This window comes from Schistocerca americana, chromosome X, assembly GCF_021461395.2.
Source record: "Schistocerca americana isolate TAMUIC-IGC-003095 chromosome X, iqSchAmer2.1, whole genome shotgun sequence".
Lineage (NCBI taxonomy): Eukaryota > Metazoa > Arthropoda > Insecta > Orthoptera > Acrididae > Schistocerca > Schistocerca americana.
In genome coordinates this window covers 641,617,039-641,641,378 of record NC_060130.1, presented here as the reverse complement: position 1 = coordinate 641,641,378, position 24,340 = coordinate 641,617,039, and the positions used below count along the sequence as shown (strand labels likewise).

General features: G+C 41.7%; 1 protein-coding gene across 1 annotated transcript in view; it reads right to left on the bottom strand.

Moving 5' to 3' along the window:
• Window positions 1–24,340, bottom strand: part of LOC124555369 — a 164,078-nt gene that overhangs the window by 3,304 nt on the left and 136,434 nt on the right. Inside the window, exons 3-4 of the mRNA XM_047129259.1 lie at window positions 3,567–3,675; window positions 1,673–1,900 (exon numbers count right to left, since the gene is read on the bottom strand). Of these exons, the coding sequence (XP_046985215.1) occupies window positions 1,674–1,900; window positions 3,567–3,675 (336 nt within the window). The 3' untranslated portion in view covers window position 1,673. The remainder of the gene's footprint in view (window positions 1–1,672; window positions 1,901–3,566; window positions 3,676–24,340) is intronic.

The window sequence follows — 24,340 nt, the reverse complement described above, 5'->3', positions numbered from 1 at the left end:
ACAACTGCACATGATGCATGGCTACAAATTTAGTATGGTGTGAAGCATCACATAGTGCAATCAGAGTCTCATCACAGTGAATCAAATAGGACTTCACTATGTTCCTGGAGAACCTCCCTCATTACAGTTTCTATGCAAGTCTGTGTCTGGTGAACATTTGAGCCTGATTGGTGGCTGCATCTGTTCTTCAACTGGAATTCCTTGTAAGAGTGGCAGTACTTTAGCTATAGGATATCCTTGATGTAATGCTTGCTGTTCAAATTGCACTAAATACTCAGCAGTTGACACTGCATATTGCATTCACTGGCACCTGTAAAACCACTTTCCGTTTGTGGTCTGTGCCACTCCATAATGCATACAGCTAGGTTAAGGCAACAAGGGCACCTACAACATATATTTGGCCGTTAATGGACAACTTGAAACGGGAAGACACTAAATTCTGGCACTTGGCATGCTGTAAGTCATGATGTGACAAACAAGTTTCTTGCAGAGTGTCTGTTCTAGCTCACTCATATTCCACACTCTGATGTTGAGGGGTATTGGCACTTACTTTACCATTTCAAATTCATCTGAGTGAGGGCTGTTTACTAACTGTGGCTGCAATAACAATGACCTTTAAAATCATTTAAGGTGGATGCTGCAGGACCTACTTATCAACCACCTCTCTGCAAAGGTACTCTCATGTTGTCAGGAAACCATTCTATACAGACTTTAAAGTTTGGATTCACTGTGGCAATACTGGGTGTTGCTATTTTCAGAATTATTCATGTGTGTACTCAATCTACTACTGTGAACACATTCAATTTGGTTCAATCTTCTTTAGTTTGTGACAAGTCTTTAAGGCATCCATCACCATACTTATGAATATATAGCCAAAACAATATGTACTTCAGAATGTGCCTCATATCAGAGTATCTCTAGATAGATATCAGTCTATTACTTGCTGATAACATGCAATCTAAAGTACACAATCATTTCTGATTCATAGTTTTATCATATACCCAAAAAATGAAATTCCTTGCATAGTTATTAGGAATTCGGCTGGTTTTAGCAAGAAAGTTCACTGCTCATTTACATTTCACAACACTCAAAAGGTAGTAACACAGCCCGGACAATCCTCAGCTGGACAATATCTTGACTACTTATTTGTGACAAGTTACACTTATCTCTGAATATCCCTGTGGTGCTTTGTAGAATGTAGCATGGTGAATTACATCCCACAAAGAAAACTGATAGCTTGGTACATCTTATACGTGTAAACAAGCAAAAATAACTGTGGGTTGTCCAAAGTAAATCTCTTAAGTATGCTCTTGTGACCTCACGTTTTTTAATGAAGTTCCAGAAACTGTTGTAAATAATAACATTTCTGGAGATCAAAACTGAAACACTCAAATGGAAAAATAGGCACGATTTCTGATATGTATGCACCCCCTCCCCCCCTCCAAACTACACACACAGTTTACGCGGACATGAGAGATAAATTACGAAGACATTTCAGCTCTTATCAGGGACTGTGTACTACACACTTCTATTGGACAGCAAAACACACACACACACACACACACACACACACACACACACACACACACTTAGAATGTGAACTGCCCCAACCAAAAGAACTAACTAAATAACACAATTTAGTATTACAATTCCTAAAGTACAATGTCTTTACCTTAGAAGAGTAGGTCAGCAGTGTTACCCTCACTCCAAGCCATTGTTTCTCCATCTTCAGCTGGTTTCAAGTGTGGATCTGTATCCAGTGTCTCATCCTTCTGTGGGGTTTCTTGGTCTGTGGTGACTGGCTGATTAGCATTTGGTAGGGATCGAGTTACACCAAGCTGGAAGCCTTCAGTGCCAAGTACGACTTTGCTTGGTGTGTAACTAGCAAGACTACTGCCACCTACAAAAGCGTATTACAAGTGAAGGGAATATTCTAACCACAAAGTCAAGTCACATTGTCATTGCCAAAGTACTATAGTTAAAATAAAAAATAAATGAGTTACCCCTAATGTGAGATAATTTAAGTGCTATGCATTTTTCAACCTCGGAACAGTTTACTACTTATGTTCATATAGGATGTTCAAACTTTAATGGTATCACTTAGGACAGTCAACAGCATTAGCTACTTTTGCTACACAATTATCAGAATGGACTAATTCATGAAACACTATCACCATACATAAATACTAAGCTAGAATGTATGTTGATATTTATATAGGAATACAACAAGAAAGCTTTTTACAGTATTCAGTTGCCATACAAGTTTGGATGAACTAATAGTTTCTAAACCTTCTATTAAGAGGAAATTTATTGATATCAAACAAGTGACTCAGTTCCTACAGGTAAAGTTTTAATATTAATAAGGCATTGAGGTTTCGGAGGAACTGGTGGTTTCAGCTGCACTGAAATATAATGAAGTCATTAAGTTCACTTCTTTCTTCTGCATGTGTGTTCAGTAATGCAAAAAATGAGACCATGTTCTACACACTAACAATTCTGTTACACAGTATTTATTAAGTAAACATCATTGTTCGGCTTGATGGTCTTCCTTTTCAAAAACTTCCACGAAATTAAGAACCTTAATGTCAGGATAATGAAATACTATCTCTGAAGACATATTTTGTCAATGTTTGTATTAGATATTGTCAATTACTGTAAAATGAGGCAGTGATTATAAAAGTCTTCAGAAATGTAATGACACAGTATGTTTGATTCCCTCAACATTTACAGAAGAATTAATCTTTCTTTTCTCAGACTTTTTTCGGCATTGTCATTCATAATGTTGAGACATAATTTATGATAGGCAGAATGCACATTGTACAATAAAACACTACAAATAATTAAAAAAAGGAGCCACGCATGCACAGACACGGACACAGAGAGAGAGAGAGAGAGAGAGAGAGAGAGAGAGAGAGAGAGAGAGAGAGAGAGAGAGAGAGAGACTGCTCTAGACCATAATTCCTCTTTCAAGAGCAGCTTCAAAGACACCTTACACGATCTGCTTTCACAGTAACTCAATCTTAACCTGGGCTTCCAAAAAACTATTATTGATATCAAATATATGACATTTCTCAGGCCACAAGAGAGTATCTGAGAAACTATGTCAGATCCAAAAACAATTATAGTGACTGATAAATCTTCAAATGAAGAGCACAAACAAATTATTTTCTCTATGATGATAATGTATGCTCCTTCAACAACTAATAATTATTTTACTACATAGTATCCACTGGTTGTGTTTCCTGGTTATCAAGTGATAGTGTGATGTTGGTACTAATGTTGTTACAATGAAGCATAGCTTTGAGTTTTTAGAAATTAATTTTAACAAATGTGGAAGATTAGAATATTCTACTCTTTGTAAAACTGAATCATATCACACTTCCTTAAAACAGCAAGCAACCAAATGAATGAAATAACTATCAAGCTAACACACAATCACTGAAAGATCAAGATTTACTCACTAAAAATAAATAATTAAATAAAACTACGTCTGGAACCTTAGGAACCATACATAGTTCAAAAGTATGTACTTCTACAATAACAATAATTTATGTTAATAATCTCACCTGTTGGTGTAGGCACACCAGATACCGGAGTTGCAAGTTCACCCATAAGGGAAGCTTCAGATGGGTACTCAAATGTAGTAGTTGCAGAATCGTTGAAAGAAATATGCATCTGAAACAATGCCAACAATCTTCAATGTTTTACATTCTGCTACTGCCCAAATGAGAATCTAATTTGTTTAATAATTACAATATCATGGTAAATTTAGTATCAACACCACAGTCAGATAATAAAATCAAATGCAGGTAGTTTTGAGTGTAACAACTAAAGACACTGGTCTGATGCATTCACTTTAAGCACCCTTGCATGCTACCTGTAATAGCTATTGAAAAACCCTAGTTACTCCTAATTAGTTTTTGATGCATAATCTGGATAACATTTTGTATGGCTGAGAAAGAAGTTTTCAGTATTTTACTGATAGCCCCCATGAAATATTGTCATTGTTTTTTGTCAAACTCTTGTCAGATGGAAAATTTTTAAGAAACATTGTGAATCTGCAACTTCACACTTAATGTCAACAAAACTATCATTTTATTAACACTTTAAGCGCATTATCCATTCCATGGGACTCTCAATGAACACACTATTTGGGTGATGTCAGGCCCTGGGCCTGACAGTCAACTTTACTATTGGACAAAGTCAGACTGTGGAGGCTGTCACTGTACTTTTCATATGGACATCATCAGTGCAGGACAAAGGAGTAGTTTAGATTTTCATGAATTATAAAAGGAAACCAACTGTTGAGTTAATTTTCTATCTGCATCCATCTTTAGGATCTGCAGCTCATCTTTCTTTCCATGTTTGCAGTTAAATTATTGGATATAGGTTCCACCTTTTACACAAAAATGTATTTTCTTGTTACCCAAACATATTTTTGCACCTCTGTGCCATCATCAGGGGGTTTTGTTTATTGAAAACTATAAAAAGTTAACATATTTTAGGTTGTAACTGATGTACACAAAGTCAGGCCTGTAGGAAGTTTTTGTTCATTTTTGTTCTTACCGTGATTTTACACTATATGGTTTTGTAGGACCATCTGTATGGTGTCCTGCACTGATAGCTTGTCATCTGCAAACCAAATGATGTAAATGTGAATTTCATCAGCAAGTTAACACATCCCTTTATTTTTTTTAAAAAATGTGCTTTTTGTGTGGCAAAATGTTTTGTGTATATGTTTGTCAGTACACGCGTTTTGTTGTGAGTTATCCTCCACCTTTTGTGTTCTGGGGGCACTGCACTGCAAAGTTCCTTTAGTGTGTTAAGTAATGTGTGATTACAGAGTGTAGTAATCTCATTTAAAACTTTTTTGCCTTTTGCTATTGCCTTCTGAATGTGGAAGTTATCTCCTATTGTCAGTCTGTGGTATAGACTGTGGCTGGATTTCAGTATTTTTAAATCTGTCGCTGTTTTAGTTGGGTGGTGGTTATGGACTATTAGATGGTCAGCAAATGCGCTATTGGTGCTGTTACTTTTTAGGGCACTGAGTATCTTGTTCTAAAGTTCTTGCATGTTTGTCCTATGTATACTGTCTGGCAAGTGTTGCACGCGAGTTCATGCGTTCCTGATCTGTTGAATTTATCTGTGGGTGTCTCCTGTGTTCCCAGTTTTTGTGTGGTGTGGAAAAAAAAATTCTTTGTTAAACAAAGTAATTTTGTGCATTGTGCTTGAATGTTGTGTTCACAACAATATCTATGCACTTTATCAACCACCTTTCCTTCCTTTTATCCAATCGTGTTTGCTTCTTCATATATCTATACCACCTGGATTTTCTTCATGTGAATGATGTGCTAGCTGTTTCCAAAATATCATGATTGAAACTTTCTGTACCATCACATGTTGTATGATACAGATATCACACATTCACAACAGCTGTGTCCAAAAAGCTAACGAATGCTAACTTTTGATATCATTTTAGAACTTCCTTAATGGGCTGATATACGCACACTCATCTGATCAGAAACATGAATAGCCATTTTTCCCTTATTCAAGAACAATTTTTGGTTTCCAATACACCCCTCTTCTGATTGTCATGTTTTCAGTTTTACTCCAATACACGTCAGGTGGTCGCTAGCACACAGGACTGCTACCTCAATGGAAATCCCAGTAAAATTAGCTCCATGCTCAACCTGTCAAACAAGTTTTTGTTGTATTTTAACTCTTCTTTCAACATATCAGGCTGCCCAACATACTATACTCTAACCCACACACATTTCTAAAGAGATGTGTATTACCTATTCAGTTAAAGTATCATCTAGTGGAAGAGGAATAAATTAAGGGAACCACTTCGAGTCCTGTAAAAAATAGAAAATGGATTGCAAGGTTACTTATTATTTTGAAGTAGGGGTTGCATTCTGGGATACTTACACAAGGCACACTTATGTTGTACGTGTAGCACGTTCCTTGTTAGGAGTCTTTCAATCCATGTAATGGCATTTTCGTTTTTCTAAGATGGTGAAAGTATACAGCAGGTCCAGAAAAAAAAAAAAAATATTTTTTCCATCTTCAAAATGTAAACCTAGACCAATGCCAACACAGATAACTTTTTGTCTATTAAAAGACAAGGAACTATCAGTCTCTCTAAATATCATCACGAGATACTGGACAGTTCTATGTGGCATATCGGTGATGGAATGGGTAAACATTTAAATGTGGTTATCTTCCTGATTTTAATGTCTGATAGGATCACTGAGCTAAAAGCTATACTTTGTGAAGCACCAAAGTGCTTATGCTAAATACATTAAATAACAGCATTTTTTATATGACAGCAGAGTCGGTGAGAATATGGGTGCCTACAAAAAGCAAAAATCAGTTTCCTTTTAGCAACAATCTAAATCAGAACAGTATGTAATTGCGATCTCTACTCTTTCCACTTAAGACATGCTGGCAATAGAGAAACACATGTATACTTCCTGAGGCATACAGTGAGGTAACAAAGGTCATGGGATAGTGATACACACATATACAGATCGTGGTCATATCACGTACAGCAGGTATACATTGGCAGCGCACTTCCAGGGCTGTCATTTATACTAATGTGATTCATGTGAAAAGGTTTCAGACATGATTACGGACGCATGACGGGAATTAACCGAGAGTGAACGCGGAAGGGTAGTTGGAGCTAGATGTGTGGGGCATTCTGCTTATGAAATTGTTAGAGATTTCAATATTCCAAGACCCACAATGTCAAGAGTGTGCTGAGGATACCAAATTTCAGTCATTACCTCTCATCACAGACAACACAGTTGCCAACGACCTTCACTTGATGATCAAGAGCAGAGGCATTTGCGTAGAGTTGTCAGTGCTAACAGAAATCAACGTGGGATGTACAACGAATGTACCTGTTAGGAGACTGTGGTTAAATTTGGCATTAATGGGCTATGGCAGCAGGTGACCATCAGAAGTTCCCTTGCTAACAATACTACATCACCTACAGCACCTCTCCTAGGCTCGTGACCATATCAGTTGGACCATAAAGGGCTAGAAAACCATGGCCTTGTCAGACAAGTCCACATTTCAGTTGGAAAGAGCTAATGGTAGAGTTCAAATGCTGTGCAGATCCCACAAAGCCAAGGATGCTTGTTGTCACCAAGGCACTGTGCAGGCTGGTGGCGACACCATAGTGGTTTGGGCTGTGTTTACATGGAATGGACTGGGTCCTTTGGTCCAACTGAACCGATCACTGACTGGAAATGGTATTTTCGGCTATTCTGAGACTATTTGCAGCCATTCATGGACTTCATGTTACCAAACAACGATGGAACTTTTATGGATGAGAATGCGTCATGTCACAGGGCCACAACTTTTCGCAACTGGTTTGAAGCATGTTCTGGACAATTCTAGTGAATGAGTTGGTCATTCAGATTGCCTGACATGAATTCCATGGAACATTTATGGGACATAATCAAGAGGTGAGTTCTTGCATTGGCAACACTTTTGCAATTATGGATGGCTATAGAGGCAGCATGGATCAATATTTCTGCAGGGGACTTCCAATGACTTGTTGAGTCCACATCACATCAAGCTGCTGCACTACTTGGGGAAAAAAGAAGGTCCGGTGCGATATTACGAGGTATCCCATGACTTTTGTCACCTCAATGAATTAGGCAGTAGCATATATGCTGCTATTTTGAATCAACTTTTTTAAAAGCCTTGTTTATGCACTATGGCCTACTGAGCAGCAAGATTAAACACACTCAGTAGCACGGACCACACAATTTCATCCAAACGATTGAGGGCGAGTTAGTTCCATGTTCCATGTACCATTTTGCACAATAAAATTGATGATGTGGAATGAGTCCTTTTTACATTCACATCGCAAATTAATTTGTAAATATGGCTACATGCTGAACACTTCTAATATTTTTTTTTTAAGTTTTACACATTACAGTAAATGAAAATCTTCGATTCAAAAGGAGGAGTTGCAAGGAGAAACTCTTTCAGTTTGTTTTCATATTTTACTTTGCATTGTAGACCCCTTTTGTGCTAAAGACACCATTAATGTGAAAAAATGAATGTAGTTTTCCCTTCAGTTATTGTAATTATGTAAATAATTGTTCCTTTGGTATGTAGTAGATTATTTAGAAAACTTAATGAGGGGAATAAAGATATTTTGATGCAGCAGTCAGAATGCTTAGCTCCTTAAACATGTTCCTATAAGATAATCGTAGGCAAGCACCTCATACTAATCTTACAGCATATTTTTGAGCAATGAGGTGGCAGTGTCATGTCATGATATGACATGGGCACAAAGCATTAGGAATGTATCCTGTGCCATGATAGCATAAACAGTCAAGAACATGACAAATAAGTCGCACCTGACTGCATGGCATGCACATCTGGTGTGATGACTTTTGAAATGCTCAATACAACTAAGGCCACATGACCTGGCACCTGGTGGGGAGGGGGTGGGGGTGGTTGGAGGGGGGACACAAGCGTTCATGTTTATTCAGTGTTACTCACACTATTCTGACAGTTAGGAAGTGAAGGAATGGTGCTGGAAGCATACAAATGGATGCATATCATCAGATGATAGGTTCTTGCAAATTCATCGAGAACTGATGGTTAAGATAACAGGATGCCACATCTCAACCACTTTCCTAAACTATTCCCTGTTGGCAAATGGGGCACATCGAGCCAGGTAGTTTCTGACACATCATACCAAACCATCAGTGTGTAGTGATGTGTCAGGCAGCTTTTTTCCATTTTGAGTGTTCACTGGCAGCGCTCCTTTAACTATGTTAATGTTTGTGTAATGTGTGGGGTGATGGCTTCCTGTATCAAATAGCAAGGGGGTGGCTTCTAGATGATGTCTATGTTTATCAGAAGTTTCTGTTGTTGTTGTACAACTCTGAATTTACGAGTTATTTGCTGCACTGTGATATAAACCAGCTGTTATAAGCTGAAATAATTTAAGGTAACCCTTGTCAGTATGTTGGAGCCCATAGCAGTTGGCTCCATTTGACCAGAAAGGAAGTTTACCTTCCCATTCGTGAGCAGAACTTACAACTAAATGCGTAATATTAATTTTAGTAGAATTTGAAATTTACATATACACAAAATACTGCTAAATATTAACCATCTCCATAAAGCTATGATGCAGAAGTTAGATTCAAACCCGGGTACAATAAACCAACACGGGTTACATCAGAAAGGCTACAGCTAGCTTATTCTCTGATCCTAGCAGAAAGTAAGCTAAAGCACGTCTGGACACTTTGCTGTTAGGAGCCTTTGAACTAAGAAATAAAACTGAATTTAACAATGGTCAAATTCACTTTAATTGCCAAAAGCACCAGTTCAGATTTAATCAGCAATCTGATGACAAATCCCAGTGATAAACAATGTTAACTGAAGATTGGATTCATAGTACTTCACTATACTTCTTAAGTATGTGGAATCCATACCCCGATCACATCGTAACCAGGATCGTGAGTGGTCTTTGGGTTATCTGACTGGCAAGAAAGTGTTACAAAATGTTACACATTTTCTAAATTATCAACTGCCTGGCAAACTAAGAAAGATGCCCTATTGCACTGTGGGGTTCCTTTCAAAGGTTTAAATTGTTGGCAATCGTCTTATCATGCACGAGTTTCGGAAGTACTATTCCCATGCACTGATAATACTTCATCTTCTGAAGTGACGAAGGCTGTGAAATGCACACTAACTTCAATGTCAGCTTTGAGTGCTCTGTACAAGGGGCATGTGTAAGGAGAGCACATGGGATACGCATGTCACATCCAGTACAAATTACCAATGAACCTGGCCTTCCGTTGGGAGGATTAGAAAATACAATCACAAGTTAAAACAAAAGTAGTCAGAATATAGTGAGAGAGAATAATGCACACTTCAGAGACACTGCGACAAGGGAGCGATTGAGCACCACAATGTGTGGCCTGGGAGGCTCATTGTGCTGAATAGATTAACCCAAAGAGTAGAAAATACAATCCGTAACTGAGGTCCACATCGGAACAAATTGTATTTGCATTGGTTATGAATTCTTATTTAGTTCTTTCCGAAAGGGTAAATTAAATGATACTGGGCACTGAGTGTCCACTGCAGTAGACAGATTGAATTTCACTAAAGTGCAATTGAATTTACATGGGAGGAGATCACTGGTTAGATTTACGATAAAGTTTCAGTTATTTCCTTCTTCAGCGTCGAGGAACAATTTGAGAATAATAAACTGTGTTTGGTAACATCATTAAAGAGTGCTGAAGTTACAGGGGCCAACACCTGCCAATCTGCCAGGCCTTTGACAGAAAACTTGAGTTCGTATGTTGACGCCAGTGTGCTTTGTGGACTGTACAGTGTTGTTATAGACATGGACTAGTGCGCACCCACCTCAAATCCTGAAGGCTGTCGGGTCCACTGTAACTAGTTCCACTTCCAGTCCACAAGTGTATAAACCCATGTTTGCTGCAGAAGCAATGGTCTGGTGGCAAGGGTTAGCTTCTTTGTAGCATCATCACTGGGTGACATTTCCTATCCATAATTTGTTCAAGATATTCTCTGCAACTACTCTGACTTTGTCAGAGTTGTTTCACTGCATCCTATAAAGAAATTTGAGTACTTCCTTGCTCTCACTTCCTTGAAGATCCATGACAAAATGTCACCTCAGTTATGCACAGATTATTAATTACTGTCAGAGTAACCATATATTGATCGATTATGTCTATAGATCTTGGCGTGTCCGCCATTTATATGACAATTAAACACCTCCAATGAGGTCCTGCTTGACGCTACTGAAGTCTTAAGTGGCGGTGGTTTGGGGTTGGTGAATGGACGCTACAGGGCGTCTGGCTCGGAGCGCTCCTTGAAATATCGATTCGCAACAGTTCGTTGTGTCACTGTGGCGACTATTGCTACTGCAGATGCAGTACGATGCGTCACAGCCATACGCCAAACACTATGGTTTTCCCTCTCGGTAGTGCCATGTGGCAGTCCGGGGTCCGGTCTTCTTGCGGCCTCACACTCTCATGACCATCGCTGCCAGCAACCATGTACAGTGGCTACATTCCTGCAGTATTGCAGAAGGTACATCCACCTTCTTGTAGCCCCATTATACGACCTCGTTCAAACTCAGTCAGGTGTTGATAATCGCGTCTGTGTCGCCTTAAAGGCATTCTTGATTAACATCAGCTCACCATTTCCAGTCTCAAAGGTAATTAACGCTCACGACTGTTAAAACGTGTATTTAAACAAAACCAGATTTGCATCCTCACGCGACTGGCGCGAAAGTTGAATAGACATCTTTCATATGTAGAAACGCGACTACCAGATTTCATTAATGTCGCAATTCCTTCTCGGTGTCCCCCCCCCCCCACCCACTCCCCCCCACCCCCTTCTTCCTTCACAGCAGATGGTGTGATGTTGGCAAATGATTGTATACTTTTCCGAACGTATGAAGCTTGAAGGGATCTAGAAGTTATTCGCGAAAATAATAACGGCTAATATTTTTTTACTGTAAATTAGTTAAAAGGCTGAAGTTGTGTGAAAACAATGAGATTAGTTATAACTGTATACAGTAATAACTGCAACTATTGTGCCCACATCAGATTATTGTACCTGGAAATACAGCGCGCGCACACATTATATAAGGAATAACGATCAGCTTTGGTGCTTCCTCCTGAGCTGTCGGCTGGTTATTCAGCGCTCGTATCTCACGGAAGATAATAAACACCTCGCTGCGTCATGTGCTATCGGCCGCATTAAATTATGACGCCGCGTGAGCCAGTAGGGCTTCTGTATTACTTCGTTGGTTATAATATCAAAATAGGCGTGGTCCGACCAATGCGCTGTCTTATATGACTACAGTGGTTTGAATGCAATGTTCCCAGTACAGTTTAAATACTGTGGTCGAGGAAAGCTGCATACTTGGGAATCTGAAGAACCCATCGGTGCGGCTCAGTATGGTCCATCAGACTCCCCGCTAATTCAGTACTAATTGCTTTACTGTAAGGAAGTAAAGGTTTAATATCCCTCGATGACATCATCAGGGATTGGGGAAGGATGGGGTACGAATTTGGCCGTGTCCGTTTTCAAGGAAACCATCACGGCAATTGCCTTGTGTGATGTAGGGAAACCACTTTAAACCTACATTTGGATGACCGGACACTACTTTGAACCACCGTTCTTGTGAAAGTGAGTACAGTGTCGCAATCTCTGTGCCACCTCGTTCGGTGGTTTACTGGATGTGAAACATCTTAGAGTTCATTTACAACAAGGATCAGCGTATAATTTTTCTGACAGCCTGTGAGATATTTTAGCACAATTTTCCGAAACGCACGTTCTGCTTCTGTATGGAGTTGACGATAATATAGTTAGACAGTGGAGTGTTCATTTGTAAGATAAGAGATTACTGCAAAACTCAAGAATCAGGGGAGCGATGCTACTGAGTAGTGGTTCACACGACCGAAGGAACATGGACTGACTTTCGGCATCGCCAGATGCAAATTTTGATATGGCAAGCTCCTAAATCTCGAATGCCTGCTGCCACGCGAGTAGCTTATTAAAAGAACAAAGCTTTTTGTAAACAAAGCTTGGTTGGACATCTGCCTCCAGGTTTTCTTCCAGTTCTGTTGAGTATGGGATGCGCTTAGTCACGCAACCTGCATTTTCAACGGTTTACATGTGCCAGATGGCAGTAATAATACGTTTCACATCCTCTTTGTCTGACAGCTACAGAACGGAGCTGTACTTCGTATGCATGGTGCACACTGGTTTTTCATATTTCAGAACAGTGATGTTATACACTCTGTCATTCAACCGAGCACATTTTATTGCTGTTAAGAGTTCACACTGTAATATTACCTTCATCGATATTTTATCATTTGCGGCGGATTCTCGAAACTGAATTACTGTACATCTTTAATCAAAGTGATTCCCAAGCATACAGTAATTATCACGTTAATAAAATTTTCAGTTTACTGTTATTACATTTGGTGGGCATTAAAATTCCAGGAAGTGTAAGTTTCACGGGAAAATAAGAATATTCTTTTGTTCAAGCCATTAAAGTCGTATTAAATGTCCACACTTAAATATGATTCAGTACGAAGGCAGTAATCGCCTGAGCTACGATTAAGGGAAGCACAAAACGTCACGGAAGGTGCAATAATAAATGACATCCGATGTACATGACAAAACGCGGACACAAACATTTAACCTCGCTTTTCATCTTCCGCATCTCATTGACCCAAAGAGAGTTACACTAGAATGGCTTACGGCAAATTCGTTTCGGCGCCTATCTTCAAAACCGATTCCTTGTTTGAAAGTACTGCGCATCGCGACAGCAAATTCAATGACGTGGCCCTGATAAATAGGTGACATGTTGTCAGGAAGTATAACAAGCGGGGCTACGTTCTGTCTAATAAGCTTAAAGATAACATATTTCTTTTACCGTATAGTTACTAAACGAATATCAATTAAGAGTATGATGAAGCTTGATATCCGTACTTACTAAAAGGTGAAATTTATAGTTATTTCGGTCCAACGAAGTATTAGCCTTCTGATATAATTTGACACCAATGCTTTGAGCATATTTCAAGCATAAGCAGTTTCGACACTGTAAAGTAGCACTCTGCTGTTTCAGTCTATACATTCGCAAGATTCTGTAAACGTGTAAGCTATTCCGCGAGAAAATCAGCAGACAGTGCATCATATCTGACAGGGACACATCTAGCAAACTAACTGGCCGTTAGTTATTGCTGGTTGGGCAGGTAAGAAGAGTACGTCACCTGACCGGTACCGTGTCACCAATAGCAGGACCTAACGGGCCCGACCGGCCGCCGTGTCATCCTCCTGATACGGAGGGGCGTGTAGTCAGCACACAGCTCTTCCGGCCGTTATCAGTTTTCGTCACTGGTGCCGCCATTTCTCAATCAAGTATTCCTCAATTGGACTCACAAGGGCTGAACGCACCACGTTTGCCAACAGCACTCGGCCGCCCCGGACGGTGACCCACCCAAGTGCTATCCAAGCCAGACAGCGGTTAGCTTTGGTGATCTGACGGGATCAGGTGTTACCATCGGTCTACAACAGCACTAAGGAAAATCAACCTTCGGGTTGATGGACGCTTTAACTTCAGTCTTCCTTAAGTAGAAGTGCCTATGAGGAAAGGCAGTTAACCTACAGGAGGATGAGCTAAACTACTTTGGATTTCGTGTCAGTTTTTTAGAACTTTCATGTGGCCTATAGTTGCTGCACTATTTAGCCAACTACAGTGTTATTTTTAATTTTTATAAACTACATAATTATTTGGTATGTTTACTGCGAGTTCATCAAATGGCAAATGGCTCTGAGCACTATGGGACTTAACATCTATGGTCATCAGTCCCCTAGAACTTAGAACTACTTAAACCTAACTAACCTAAGGACAGCACACAACACCCAGCCATCACGAGGCAGAGAAAATCCCTGACCCCGCCGGGAATCGAACCCGGGAACCCGGGCGTGGGAAGCGAGAACGCTACCGCACGACCACGAGATGCGGGCACTGCGAGTTCATCGCTGTCAGTATTAATTACATGTTGCCACATCGCATAAAACACACACGCTTTCTTAATTTTGCTTTAACAAGCAACAATAAGTCTCGTGCGGAGGATGTTCACACCTGGCCTCTTAAGCTTATGGTCTTCACGAGAGGTAAAAAAAAAAGTGGCCACTCACCACGAGAGTAGGAGTTATGAGTAAGGAGGATTTTGTAGTATACACGTTTCCCTGTGATAATTTCCGTAAAATCAGCAGTTTGTTTTCTGATATACTTTTTCGCGGGCATTATCTCATGATGGAGCTAGCTGTCTTCACCAGGTGTTGCGAACGATGGTTTTCTGTGAGCGCGCTGACTGGACTAACCAAGCAAGAATGAAATCGTCAATCCGTCAGGACACAGAAAGCACTTCCACCGATTACGCCGTAAAAGGTTACATTATTGTAAGAACAGCTAAACAAAATTGGTCAAAATGGCGTATGGATGTGACAAACACCTGGAGTAAATATGGCCACAAAAATACACAATCTATATAGGCTATGTTGTTGAACTAGTAATGATAATTTGGTCTACCACTGAAGTTAGACGCGCCCTTGAGAAACTCCGCGTCTTTGACCTCGGGTCAGAATATTGTCCTCAGTTTCCGTCGTTCAATTTTCTCGATGGCATTGACCATTACCAGACAGTCGTCAAGTCTAAGGGAGTTGACGTATCATCAATACGAAGGCCATCTAGAAAATAGAACGACCGATATTGAGAACAATATTCTAATCCAAGGTCCAAGATTCTACGTGGATGTGCAAAAATTCAGAACTTTACTCCCTGAACGAACGATTCAGTTCCATTCCACACAAAAGACGCTTGAACCAAAAAAGCAACGTTGGATGGTTAGCCGACTCCCAAAGATATTTCACGGAAATCGCCGTTCACCCACTGGCAACTACTGACAAGAAAAAGATCTTCTCTTTATGTTCATGGTCAGACAGACAGGAGAAAGAGGAGGAAATGAATGTTTAACGTCCCGTCGACAACGAGGTCATTACAGACCGAGCACAAGCTCGGGTTAGGGAAGGATGGAGAAGAAAATCGACGGTGCCCTTTCAAAGGAACCATCCCTGCATTTGCCTTAAGCGATTTAGGGAAACCACAGGAAACCTAAATTAAGATGGCCGGACGTGGGTTTGACCCGTCGTTCTCCCGAATGCGAGTCCAGTGCGCTAAAGACTGCGCTCCCGTGCTCGGTACAACAGAAAATAGTCAAGCTCAAAAACTCATGGATACTAGAATGACAAACCCAAAGCGACATGTAGTTTTGGGAGATTTAGAAGAATATAATATAGAATGTTTCTAAGTGTCTCATCGAAGGGTCAACCGACATAGTAGAAGCAGCTAATAATAATAATAATAATAATAATAATAATAATAATCGTACATGTAACGATTCCGTTCAACCCGCTAGGATTGTAAAATGTTGCCAGCAATTAGCTGCTAATTGTTCAGTTATTTTTAGCTCTCAACTGAACTGCTAGCAGTATCTCGTTATCACTGTCAGAGATAGAGTGAAGGAGTTCATCTGATAAGTTATCATGAAATAGGCTGCGGATGTTTACACAACGCTCCTTGCGAAATGGATGATGAGGGCGGCCCTTTCACTCGTGGGTGGTGGTCCCCTATTAAGATTTAAGTACAAGAAATCTAAGCACTGCTTTGTTTACTGCCGATTTGGAAACGATAAAGAACGTTATCAACTCTTCGTTGGACGCTTTAACTTCAGTTGGAAATACCTTCACTGAACTTTTACTAGGATCTATCCAGACCGATTACACAGTGTAATGTCCACTGACAAAATTCTGTAGTGCGGCTTAGTATTCAGGTTGACATCAGATAGCCATTTACAGTTTACAGCGTTCACATTCCCCCTGCAACGTACCTGTACTAGAAACAAATATCGATAGGATAAGTGAAAAGCTTTACCGCGTACTGTCCACTCCAGTGTCTTCCTGTTACCTAACGAAACAAAAAACAAAAATCTTTAGTTTGAGTAATAGCTTCTCGCACAAGTGCAAGCCTTTCTTCCCACAGTATTTTATGTCTCCTACGAGAGAAAATTAAAATAAAACAATGTTCTTAATCTTTATCAAACTAACTGTTTCACTATAACACTATGCGCTACTGGAAATCACAATCATCTTCGTTTTCTCTGAATTCTTCCGGGGGTTGTTTGGTCTTTACCAACGCATAATGTAGTCAGATGAAAGCACCAAATCTAAGCACAACTTCTTGTTCTTACACATGGCACAAATACACTTTCGCTCGTTAAATTAATGTTATCAATTTAAAACGCAACAATAAAAAAAGAATACCAGCGTTAAAATAAAGCACATCCATTTATTATTTACTTTGATCATGCACAAGTTACGGAGTATAAATATCCGGCTAGATATTGTGCTCAATTTATTTCCAGGAAATTGACGCTGTTTATTTATGTTAGCTCTACTCTGAAGTAGGTATCTCTGTAATCTGCATTCTGTATATGTTGAGAAAGACCATTTTCGCCCCTCTTCTCTTACTACACACCCTAAACGATCTATAACGTAGAAAATAATGTATAGCCATTGTGAACACTTTTCGAATGCTGCTCGACGATAGTTCTTAAATTATCTAATACAAGGCTCTGCATTCAAACACAGCCTTAAATCTCAGTTCATGCTTCGAGGGACGTACATTACTTCCAGAATGTTTGTCGTCTGTCGTACACACACGACATATGGCATCCGAATCGCATTCTTAAGCAGTACGTATCCATCAGCTTTCTATAAAATAAATGGTACAGGTTATCAGAAGACCTGGAAATTAACATATCCATCACTTAGTAAGATTTTATAGCGTTCTAAAATATTTTGGACTTAGTCAAATTTTTCTAGAACCAAATTAATGAATGTTCATCTCGCTTAGAATTCTATTGATTAACCTACTACTCTGTCCTTACGCAGCATAGCTTAGAATTCTGTAGATTAACCTACTCAGTCCTTACTCAGCATACAGGGTGTTACAAAAAGGTACGGCCAAACTTTCAGGAAACATTCCTCACACACAAAGAAAAGATGTTATGTGGACATGTGTCCGGAAACGCTTAATTTCCATGTTAGAGCTCATTTTAGTTTCGCCAGTATGTACTGTACTTCCTCGATTCACCGCCAGTTGGCCCAGTTGAAGGAAGGTAATGTTGACTTCGGTACTTGTGTTGACATGCGACTCATTGCTCTACAGTACTAGCATCAAGCACATCAGTACGTAGCATCAACAGGTTAGTGTTCATCACGAACGTGGTTTTGCAGTCAGTGCAATGTTTAAAAATGCGGAGTTGGCAGATGCCCATTTGATGTATGGATTAGCACGGGGCAATAGCCGTGGTGCGGTACGTTTGTATCGAGACAGATTTCCAGGACGAAGGTGTCCCGACAGAAAGACGTTCGAAGCAATTGATCGACTTCTTAGGGAGCACGGAACATTCCAGCCTATGACTCGCGACTGGGGAAGACCTAGAACGACGAGGACACCTGCAATGGACGAGGCAATTCTTCGGGCAGTTGACGATAACCCTAATGTCAGCGTCAGAGAAGTTGCTGCTGTACAAGGTAACGTTGACCACGTCACTGTATGGAGAGTGCTATGGGAGAACCAGTTGTTTCCGTACCATGTACAGCGTGTGCAGGCACTATCAGCAGCTGAATGGCCTCCACGGGTACACGTCTGCGAATGGTACATCCAACAATGAGTCAATCCTCATTTCAGTGCAAATGTTCTCTTTACGAATGAGGCTTCATTCCAACGTGATCAAATTGTAAATTTTCACAATCAACCAACATGTGTGGGCTGACGAGAATCCCCACCCAATTGTGCAATCACGGCATCAACAAAGATTTTCTGTGAACGTTTGGGCAGGCATTGTTGGTGATGTCTTGATTGGACCCCATGTTCTTCCACCTACGCTCAATGGAGCACGTTATCATGATTTCATACGGGATACTCTACCTGTGCTGCTAGAACATGTGCCTTTATAAGTACGACACAACATGTGGTTCATGCACGATGGAGCTCCTGCACATTTCAGTCGAAGTGTTCGTACGCTTCTCAACAGATTCGGTGACCGATGGATTGGTAGAGGCGGACCAATTCCATGGCCTCCACGCTCTCCTGACCTCAACCCACTTGACTTTCACTTACGGGGGCATTTGAAAGCTCTTGTCTACGCAACTCCGGTACCAAATGTAGAGACTCTTCGTGCTCGTATTGTGGACGGCTGTAATACAATACGCCATTCTCCAGGGCTGCATCAGCGCATCAGGGATTCCATGCGACGGAGGGTGGATGCACGTATCCTCGCTAATGGAGGACATTTTGAACATTTCCTGTAACAAAGTGTTTGAAGTCACGCTGGTACGTTCTGTTGCTGTGTGTTTCCATTCCATTATTAATGTGATTTGAAGAGAAGTAGTAAAATGAGCTCTAACATGGAAAGTAAGCGTTTCCGGACACGTCCACATAACAGTTTCTTTCTTTGTGTGTGAGGAATGTTTCCTGAAAGTTTGGCCGTACCTTTTTGTAACACCCTGTATATGCCACTTCCCACTTTCTCTAGCTCAGGGAATGAACTACACTCACAGTGCCTGATTGTAGTACACTCTTTATACCATGTACTTTCGCGACATCACTTATTTTTGTTTCTGTATGTTTTCGGTAAGTGGTAGCGTATGCTCGAAGAAAGTTGTTTATCACAGTGTCAGCATGTCTTCGAGATATAAAGGTAACGTGAGTGATTTTGGACTAGAATGTGTTTACAGCATGCTGTAATATGCTCATATACACTCCTGGAAATGGAAAAAAGAACACATTGACACCGGTGTGTCAGACCCACCATACTTGCTCCGGACACTGCGAGAGGGCTGTACAAGCAATGATCACACGCACGGCACAGCGGACACACCAGGAACCGCGGTGTTGGCCGTCGAATGGCGCTAGCTGCGCAGCATTTGTACACCGCCGCCGTCAGTGTCAGCCAGTTTGCCTTGGCATACGGAGCTCCATCGCAGTCTTTAACACTGGTAGCATGCCGCGACAGCGTGGACGTGAACCGTATGTGCAGTTGACGGACTTTGAGCGAGAGCGTCGACCTGGAACCGGACCGCAGCGACGCACGGATGCACGCCAAGACCGTAGGATCCTACGCAGTGCCGTAGGGGACCGCACCGCCACTTCCCAGCAAATTAGGGACACTGTTGCTCCTGGGGTATCGGCGAGGACCATTCGCAACCGTCTCCATGAAGCTGGGCTACGGTCCCGCACACCGTTAGGCCGTCTTCCGCTCACGCCCCAACATCGTGCAGCCCGCCTCCAGTGGTGTCGCGACAGGCGTGAATGGAGGGACGAATGGAGACGTGTCGTCTTCAGCGATGAGAGTCGCTTCTGCCTTGGTGCCAATGATGGTCGTATGCGTGTTTGGCGCCGTGCAGGTGAGCGCCACAATCAGGACTGCATACGACCGAGGCACACAGGGCCAACACCCGGCATCATGGTGTGGGGAGCAATCTCCTACACTGGCCGTACACCACTGGTGATCGTCGAGGGGACACTGAATAGTGCACGGTACATCCAAACCGTCATCGAACCCATCGTTCTACCATTCCTAGACCGGCAAGGGAACTTGCTGTTCCAACAGGACAATGCACGTCCGCATGTATCCCGTGCCACCCAACGTGCTCTAGAAGGTGTAAGTCAACTACCCTGGCCAGCAAGATCTCCGGATCTGTCCCCCATTGAGCATGTTTGGGACTGGATGAAGCGTCGTCTCACGCGGTCTGCACGTCCAGCACGAACGCTGGTCCAACTGAGGCGCCAGGTGGAAATGGCATAACAAGCCGTTCCACAGGACTACATCCAGCATCTCTACGATCGTCTCCATGGGAGAATAGCAGCCTGCATTGCTGCGAAAGGTGGATATACACTGTACTAGTGCCGACATTGTGCATACTCTGTTGCCTGTGTCTATGTGCCTGTGGTTCTGTCAGTGTGATCATGTGATGTATCTGACCCTAGGAATGTGTCAATAAAGTTTCCCCTTCCTGGGACAATGAATTCACGGTGTTCTTATTTCAATTTCCAGGAGTGTACATTACACTATCGAGTAAGTAATTGTTTTACATCAAGACAACACAGCGGTTTTTTTCTTCAACGTTTCACTGTATACAGTCGGTGTGACATACTTCCACATTCCAGCTGAAATGCTTTCATAGTTTTTAGATGCTTGTTAGTGAGTTTTCTGAGATATTTATATTATTTTCTAGTTCATATAAACAGCCTGACTAAAACAATGAAGCACCCAGAAGATGTGGCTGAATGGCAATGTAACTCTATACGCGTATACATTATCGGTAGGTATGGAATGATTAAAGTTGCAATTCTCTCACAGAACGGATACCATAGTGCATTACTGACGTTAATGTTTTGCGTTGTTACAGTAAGTAAGGGACGTGTGAGACAGCGTTAACAGCATCTGACAGAGTTGGGAAGGGGCCCCATCGTTCGCCTCCATTTGGCCGGCTGGTCTAATCGTGTATCCAAATATGTGAAGCGTTCGTATGCGAAATTGACCCGATGCTGGATTGCGTGGGAACGTGAGGGCAGGCATACGGGATGTCAAGGTTCCGGTCTACGACGTCTGACCTCCACAAGCTAGGATCGCTGTATTGTGCACCAAGCATATGGTAACCACTTCACATCTGAAACGGCTATCAGAGAACAAGTAATGGATTCCCTGCACCATTCTGTTCATCCCACACCACTGGCCGGAGACTAGCAGTAGCCCAATTAGGAAATTACCGTTACATGCGTAGGCTGCCATTAACACTACACAATCGGCTACGTTTGGCGTGGTGCTGTGACTGGGAAGCATAGACTGTTGAACTGTCCCCCATTGTGTACAACGAATCACGATTCTGAACTATCCGGATGACAATCGACGCCGAGTACAGCGGCGACCTGTGGTAGTGGTCACATTCTTCCAGTGTTTTGAAGAGGCAAAGCGATGTTACTCCTGGCGTCATGGTGTTCAGGTCGCGGCTGGTAGTGATTGAGGGAAATCTGGTGGCACAACGGTACGTTACGGACATCTTGCGCCCTCATCTATACCTCGCATGCGACAGTTTCTTAGTACCATTTACAACGCTCGTGCAGACATGGCTTAAGTGTGCCTCAATGAACTGTCTGCGTGATGAGGCACTCCAGTGGCTACCGAGAGTCCCAGATCCGCCCCCGACAGAACACGTACGGGACCAGCTCGGACGCCAACTCCTCCCCAGTGCCAGTAAACAGGGTATTAAAAACAGGAGAGGATACAAGAGCTTCATGACACCCTTTCCGACCGAATCGGAGCATGCATCCAAGCCACAGGGGATGCAGCGTCATACTGAAAGGTGGACTATTCCTGCTTAATTCTTTGTTAATTTTACTTCATTTTGTAATCAGTGTCATAACATCAGAAAACTTCTCAGCCCGGGAAATTTCATATTGTTTCCTCGCCCTTCTGGGTGCTTAATTTTTTTCTGTGAGGTAATGTTTATTATTCACTTTGAATATGTCCTAGAATTTTTGTGAATCACTGCAATTTTTTAAATTTAGTATTTCACTTATTCTGTCTTAGAACAAGACATTAACTATCAATAAAAGCTTTTCATTCATAAAATGTAAGCTTAGGACTGACGAAGTTAATACCTATCACATCATAGTTTCCCAACAGTATAAAATAGAGCAGCCGGCCAGTATACACTGAGGAGAGAAAAGTCGTGAGAAAGCTATATGCACATCTACAGACGGCGGTAGTATCGTGTGCACAAGGTCTAACAGGGCAGTGCATCGGCGGAACTGTTATTTGTACTCAGGTGATTCATGTGAAAAGACTTCCGACGCGATTATGGCCATACGATGGTAATTAACAGACTTGGAATGTGGACTGGTAGTTGGAGCTAGAAGCATGGGACACCCCATTTAGGAAATCGTTAGGGAATTCAATATTCCGAGGCCCACAGTGTAAAGAGAGTGCCGAGAATACCAAATTTCTGTCATTATCTCTCACCATGACAAAGCAGTGGCCGATGGCTTTCAGTTAACGACCGACAGCAACGGCGCTTGCGTAGAGTTGTCAGTGCTAAGAGACAAAGAACAATGTGTGAAATAACCACATAAATCAATGCGGGATGTACAACGAATGTATCCGTTAGGACAGTGCGGTGAAATTTGGCATTAATGGGCTACGGCAGTAGACGATCAATGCGAGTTCCTCTGTTAACGGCATGACATTGCCTGCAGCACCTCTTCTGGGCTCATGACCACATCGGTTGGACCCTAGACTACTGGAAAACCTTGGCCTGGTGAGACAAGTCCCCATTTCAGTTGGTAAGAGCTGAAGGCAGTGTTCGAGTGTGACGTAGGCCCCACGAAGCCATGGACCCAAGTTGTAAACAAGGCACTGTGCAAGCTGGTAGTGGCTCCATAATGGTGTGGGCTGTGTTTACAAGGCCCGAGTCCTCTGGTCAAGGGATCATTGGCTGGGAATATTTATTTTCCGCTATCTGGAGACAATTTGCAGCCATTCATGGACTTCATGTTCCCAAACAACGATTGAATTTTTATGGATGAGAATGCACCGTGTCACTGAGCCACAATTGTTCGCCATTGGTTTGAAGCTCAGTTTGGACAATTCGAGCGAAAGATTTGGTCACCCAGATCGCCCAACATGAATCCGATGGAACATTTATGGGACATAATCAAGGTCAGTTCGTGCACTGGCAACCCTTTCGCAGTTAACGATGGTTATAGAGGCAGCATGGCTCAATATTTCAGCAGGGGACTTCTAACGACTTGTTGAGTCCGTATCACGGCGAGTTGCTGCACTACACGCGGAAAAAGTAGGTCCGACGTGATATTAGGAAGTATCCCACGACTTTTGCCACCTAAGTGTAAAGCTGCATCACAAATGAGAAATTTTATATTTTGGATTAGAGTTGCCGCACGGAAGGTAGGCTACTCTACAAAATGTGTCAGGTTCTCTTAATTCATGAACAATGTTCCTGAGATACCCTACAAACCCTTTTATAACTTATATGAAATGGTGGAATATTACCACAGACGCCAATATCTCTTCTTACGCCCAAAAAATATTGTCAAATCCTTGGTGTTTCTTTACTGTATGTTATTCAATATGGAAGTGTTGCTTTTGGTGAACTGATCTACAAACTTTTGTTGAGTAGGTGTTGTTACTGAAGGTAAACACGTTTCTCTGAAAGTGGTTTTACGCTGACAAACTGTAGTCAGTTTTGTTGCATTGTCAGCTACGCTATCGAATGTCCCGCCCCGGCAGATTCACACAGGTCTGGCCAAGCTTAACACAATTCAGGTGGGGCAAGCGCACCAGAGTATGCGTGGTAACGAGTATCTTGTCTGAACACATATTCACGGTCTCATCGATGTTTCACGTGCAGTTCGAGAACTTGGATTAATCTTATGTGAGTAAGCGAAAGAAACACACAATACACAGGCGAGACGTTAATCTTTCTCGCCTCAAATTATTTGACTCTAAAGATATTTATCTCTACTCAGGTACACGAACACGGACCAGCTCATGAAACTGAGCCCACGCATTTTTGCAACTTCATTAATCACTATCATACAGGCATCAACTTTAAAAAACTGAACTATGATATTTTGTTTTACTAGAAAGGCGAATTGTACGAGACAAAA